The sequence below is a fragment of the Tupaia chinensis genome, unplaced genomic scaffold, assembly GCF_000334495.1.
Source record: "Tupaia chinensis unplaced genomic scaffold, TupChi_1.0 Scaffold149501_1, whole genome shotgun sequence".
Taxonomy (NCBI): Eukaryota; Metazoa; Chordata; class Mammalia; order Scandentia; family Tupaiidae; genus Tupaia; species Tupaia belangeri.
Genome location: NW_006209345.1, coordinates 1,772,959 through 1,775,784, shown reverse-complemented (window position 1 = coordinate 1,775,784; position 2,826 = coordinate 1,772,959). Strand labels below are relative to the sequence as shown.

At 46.7% G+C, this 2,826-nt stretch overlaps 1 protein-coding gene across 1 annotated transcript in view; it reads right to left on the bottom strand.

Moving 5' to 3' along the window:
• Positions 1 to 2,826, bottom strand: part of CPT1A (carnitine palmitoyltransferase 1A) — a gene marked incomplete in the record, with an annotated part of 77,446 nt that overhangs the window by 57,665 nt on the left and 16,955 nt on the right. The window contains 1 exon segment of the mRNA XM_027769414.1: positions 2,164 to 2,303. Coding sequence (XP_027625215.1) covers positions 2,164 to 2,303 — 140 coding nt within the window.

Genomic DNA, 2,826 nt, shown 5'->3' with positions numbered 1-2,826 from the left:
ATAGCCAGAAAAAGAAAAAAAAAAAGAAAGAAAAAGAAAAAGGGGGGCCAGCAGGTGGCATGGTGGTTAAGGCGCCGGACTCCCACAAAGCCAACTGTGGCTCAAGTTCCAGAACTGGTGGCTTGCTTATTCACTGCCCTCCATCTCTAGTGAGCAAATATACCCTAAAGTGAATTAAAAACAAGTAATAATAAATTAAATTAAATTAATTCTTAGAAGAGAAAAAGGAAAAAATTGCATGGATTTCAATTTTTTTAAAGAGGTCTTTGCCATAAGATGTGTATGCTTGCCAGAAAGACAGAGACAGAGACAGAGACAGAGACAGAGTAAGAGGGAAACCCCCCCCCCGGGAGCTGGCCGCACTGCAATCCCTTCTCCATTCTCCTCCTGGGATGTTGGGCATGCACATACATGCACCCGGCAGATTTTCAAGCCATCAGGTCTGGGACTTGAACTGTGGTCAGCCATGTGGGAGTCCAGCGACATCACCACTGCGCCACTTGCTAGCCCTGGATACTCATACTTCGATTTGATTTTTCCAGAAACTTTTCTGAACTCTCCTCACCTATAAGCAGTTTGATAAAATTGGGGTTCTAAACCACTCTATCAACTAAGTAGGTGAGGTCCCTCCAGAGCACCCATGGCAGTCAGGTCAAGGGTCAGAGAACTCTAAATGTACTAATTTTTTTTTCCCTATTTATTTAGTTACCTATTCTTTTTGTTTATATTATCTGGCATGTTTTTCTTTTTCTTTTTTAAAAAATATATATGATCAGTTATTTAATTAGGTTCTTGGCAAAAAATCTAGAACACCAATAGGTGAGGATAAACTCCATTTGTAAGGGCAAACGGATCGCAGGTATCCCTGGAGCTGAGGAACAGCTTTGATTTTTGGCAAAATGTGCGAGTCCACAGCTTTCTGATCAGCCTTGCACTGCTCTGAAATGTCATATTTCTCCTTCTCTGTGTCGAAGATCTCACCTTCCTAGTGCCTGGGCTTCCACAGTTTTTTTCTTGAAGTAAGCATCGGTAAGGTGTTTTGGGATTTTTACTTTGCTAATATCAATTTCCGTGGAGGTGGCAATGATAAATTTCTGGTGTGTTCTATGCAGTGGAACTCGATTGAGAAACAGTGGTCCAGTTACAAGTAGCAAGCCACTGCTCAGCTGCTTCAGGAAAACCACTCTCTTGCCTCTGTGGCGTCCAGTGAGGATGATGGTCCCAGGAGTGATGCTAGCTCGCAGCTTTCTCACATGCTGACTGAAGGGTTTTTTGCCGGGGCTCAACAGCTTTCGAGGCACATCTTCAGTAGGATAATACCTAGGCATTTTGCGCAGTTTAACCACCCGGGTACCACCATTCTTGTCTCCACCAACTGGTTTTGTGACAGTCGCAAGAACCTTCTCCTTTTTCTTTTTGATCCTGGATTTGGTGACTAAGTATTTCCTCCTGTACATGGCCTTCCTGGAATACATGGCAGATCGGGAATATCTGGCGATGCCCCGGACTAGATGGGGTTTCGGCTGCAATGGGGCTTCCCCTTTTTGGGCTTTTTAGCCTTGGGGTCACTCTTTTTAACCTTGCCACTGGCGTCAGCCTTCTTGGCTTCAGGTTTCTTCTCCTTAGTATCCTGCTCTGCAGCTTTTTCACCTGCCATCTTGTATAGTGGGAAAGAGCCTGGCCTGTTTTTCAAGCCCTCGGGTCTGGAACTCCAACCTTAGAGTTGGCCATGTGGGATCCACTGCCTTAACCACCACACCACAAGCTGGCCCTAGATGGAGTGAGTCTATGTGCTAAGAAATGGCTACATCAAGAACCAGCCCCTTTGGCAGAAATTCCTTGTAAGGACCCCCAGATCGAGATAAGTACCCAGCCACTTCTGTCCACCACCTCAGGCCCTGACACTATCTGGAGGGTGGCTCTAGGGCCATGGCCACTCTTCCCAATCTGATCTTCCAAAGAAGGGCCACAGGAACTGCAAACTCCCCAGGGGACCTTAACACTAGTCCAAGAAATGGGAAAAAAGCAGAAATAAGAACCACGGCAAAAGCTCCAAATCAAATCAGAAGAGCAAGTCATTCTGTTTGAAGAGACATAAGGACAAGAAAATCAGTAACATTCCAGACAATTAGAAATTTTATACAATTACACAGGATTACTTACGTCGTGTCAAGGGTCTGGTTGATTTTTGCAATTATTCCTAAAGAGGGGTCGATCTTGGCGTACATGGTCGACATCACGCCCACCACCACGATAAGCCAACTAGAGGGGCTCGCCGGGTACACGCCGGTGATGATGCCATTCTGGAAGCAAACACACTAGGCATGAGCAATGCTGTCCTACAGACTGTGCTTACCTGCGACTACACGGCACAGCTCCAGCCCCGAGGCCGCCAGCACACCAGGCAGTCTGTGGCATGTGGGCTGTCACTATTGATAGAAATCTTCCCTAGAGGTTACAGCCGCGGCTGTCCTGACTTCTGGCCAGTTTCTTCCCATCCTCACTTCTGAGCCAAGCCCTCCCTGAATCAGTGTCCTTGAGGGTAATCCGAGTATGATAGAATCATTTGAGGTGCTTGTTCAACATACAGGTCCTGGGACTAGCAGATGGCGTAATGATTACGTTGCTGGACTCCTATGTAGTCAGCCAAGGTTTGAGTGCCAGACCCGGAGCCTTAGCACTCATTGTGTGTGCCCAAAATCCAGAGAGGAGACTGGAGGAGAAGGGATTGCGGCATGGCCATCCCCCCAGGGAGTGATTTCTTGCTTTCTGTCTCTCTCTGTCTTTTCTGGTGAGTACACACGCCCTATAGCAAAAATCTCTTTA